We start from the raw sequence: 2,834 nt of genomic DNA, 5'->3' as shown, positions 1-2,834 counted from the left end.
TGTAATGAATAACTAATATATTTATAATGCGCTATTAAATATTGATATATTTATTAACGGTAGTTTATATATTAATATAGTTATCAATACATTTACAATTAATATATTTATATTATATTATGATGTAGTATATTACACTACATATACTGCTACTAAATATTAATATATTTATTAACGTTAATTTATATATTAATATAATTGTCAATACATTTATAATTGATATATTATATTACAAGGTACTATATTAAAGTACATATTATCATATAATATATTAATATATTATATTTATTGATATATTTATCAATATTAATTTTGTTTATTGATAAATAATGAGGAAGGCTTTCTTGGTATTAGATAATTAATTTCTCTTTACTAAAACAGAAGATAAACAATATCTTGCATGAAATAAAAACGCAATTTTTTTATTCGAAACCAATAAATTCCATATAAGTACGTGTTAAACCTCCAAATCAAGAGGTTTTCAGATTTTTCTGCCAGCTAACTCTATACACAGGTGTCGACGGTGAGGTATTTTCTGTCACTTATTACTCAAGTTGCATCAAAAAATGGAAGGAGCAACGTCGAAAGACGAGAAACGAGTTACCCTCGATTGAATATTTCATTCTGTTCGACGATAGATTATTATTTAAACTTAACCTATAAATGTTTGCCCCTACTTCTAACATAACCTATAAAATTCCAATCGTTACAGAAGAATGGCGAGGGAACCGGACGAGGAGCTGAGGAAGGCTTTTTCACAGCTGCACGAGAAAATGATCGACACCACACAAAAGTTGAAACTAGCGGATCTACAGATCGAGAAGCTAAAACGATCGAAGCAGTTTGCCGAGCTGACAATGAAGGAGATAACCTCCTACCCGAAGGACACGAAGACATATGAATCGGTGGGCCGTATGTTCCTCCTGGATGACATGGACAGTATAAAAACCGGCCTAGATAAACGCATGAAAAACGCCGACGAGAAGGTGAAAACATTAGAGAACAACAAGACGTACTTGCAGCAGAACTTGAAGGAATGTGAGAACAATATCAGAGAAATGATTCAACAAAGACAGAACAAAGACACGTCCGGCTAGACCTTGTAGTCATTTCCCTGTCGAAATTGTCTTCTTTTCTGTGTTTCTTTCATTGCAATTCATTCTATTACTGTGTTCTTGAACTCACGCTACACTTAATTCACAATTCCATCAATCCTCAATGTGAATGAAACAACCAATTGTGAATGAAATGTATGAACGCAATGCGTATTGTTTCATTGTATTTAGACAAACTCCACCACGGCATTTTGTAATGATTATTTATTGTCTGCGCGTTAATCAATAAAACTTTTTATTACAACTCTTCGGCGCATTGGAATTGAGTACGCAACTAGCAATCAGGTTTCTAGTTATTAATTTATTCCAGCAGAATTGATACATACAACAAACGATTTTTCTTACTTTAAATTCATCTTGTGCTCATTCATTCCTCTCATTCTTTTCAACACTTTCATCCGGAAAATTCCTTAGCTAAACCCTAAATTACCCTAGAAAACAAAAAAAAAAAAAAAACAAAAAAAAANAAAAAAAAAAAAAAAAAAAAGAAAGGAATTCAAACTGAAAGTTCGACTGTTAAAAGTGTCTACGTACGAAGAATCTCGTCTATTCGTGTGAGAATACCCATGCATTACAATAGCACGTATAGTCGTATAAGAAACGAACTCTCTCGGATGCAACGTGTGAATGTCAGTCTTAACTAAAATAATTACCATTGTTCGTCGTGTGTGGTGCTCTTACGTCTCCGATGACGATACCCGGTATCATTTGGCATTAGGGGTGCGCGGGTACCCGAAATTTCGGGTTCGGGTTCGGGTCGGGCTCGGGTGGGTAGACCGACGATTTCGGATCGAGTTGGAAAAAGTTCAAGGGAGACATATCCAACTGTCTCCCAATATTATCCAATGTATTTCGCATTAATAAATATACTTCTGAAATTAACTTAGGAGCACTTAAACTAGGATTCACTTTTATTTTTCTTAGAATAATGCGTTTGAATAATCTCGAGTGTTAAGTTTTCGTGGCCGACCTTTCTGAGGAATTGATTCAATTCGGTCTTCATCATTGTATCTCCGTACAATATCAGCCACGGTACTCTTTTACTTAATTTTAAAATATGACCGATTTCTCGATACGTTTCTCCTTTTTCTCGGTGAAAAATAACTAATGACTATTGTCATACGTCAATAAATCGAAAGACGAGTTAAAACAACGATTAATCGAAGAACGGAAGAATATTCCGCTAGAGATATGCCTAGACGTTGATAAGACGATATGTAATTGAAGTTAAGGGTTACCTAACAAAATATTAATTATTGTTTATGTTAACAATTTTCAGGTTTAAATATTATAGTTCTTCAAATGTCCGAATATTTATGCCACACTATATTTCGACATAATTCAATTTATTGTTTGATATTAAGAAAAGTATGTGCAATAAATAAATAAAATTCATGTTACTATAAACTATAATGAACGTTCTAATATATTATTAAAAAATTAATCCAAACTTACTTATTATAAACAATTGAAATCCACAACAATATTTTGAATATTAATGATGTCCGAATATTAATAAGAGTCACTGTATTTTGCCGATGGTTTTAGTGCTAGAAATATAGACATTAGTTAGTGGAAATGCAATACAGCCAGACTTTTAGCTGCAAAAAAATTTCTGCCACTCAAACTACTACTATTTTCCTTATCCGGAAATATAATAACACCAACTCGAGTGAAATTAATATCACAAAATGTTGAGCAATTATCTTTTTTACATTA

The 2,834-nt window shown here is 32.3% G+C and overlaps 1 protein-coding gene across 2 annotated transcripts; it reads left to right on the top strand.

Annotated features, from left to right (window-relative positions):
• Positions 1 to 353: 353 nt before the first annotated feature.
• Positions 354 to 1,612, top strand: LOC122538728 (prefoldin subunit 1). Of its 2 annotated transcripts, none has more exons than XM_043673040.1 (2): positions 354 to 528; positions 713 to 1,612. In XM_043673040.1, the coding sequence occupies exon 2, from the start codon at positions 717 to 719 to the stop codon at positions 1,095 to 1,097; it is 381 nt and encodes a 126-aa protein (XP_043528975.1). In that variant the 5' UTR covers positions 354 to 528; positions 713 to 716; the 3' UTR covers positions 1,098 to 1,612. The 2 variants fall into 2 exon arrangements, with proteins under 2 accessions (XP_043528975.1, XP_043528974.1); XM_043673039.1 differs by having other exon boundaries at positions 355 to 523.
• Positions 1,613 to 2,834: the final 1,222 nt, after the last annotated feature.

The sequence above is a fragment of the Frieseomelitta varia genome, unplaced genomic scaffold (assembly GCF_011392965.1).
Source record: "Frieseomelitta varia isolate USP_RPSP 00005682 unplaced genomic scaffold, Fvar_1.2 scaffold_176, whole genome shotgun sequence".
NCBI lineage: Eukaryota > Metazoa > Arthropoda > Insecta > Hymenoptera > Apidae > Frieseomelitta > Frieseomelitta varia.
The sequence above is the reverse complement of the archived record's forward strand: the minus strand, read 5'-3'. Positions and strand labels throughout refer to the sequence as shown.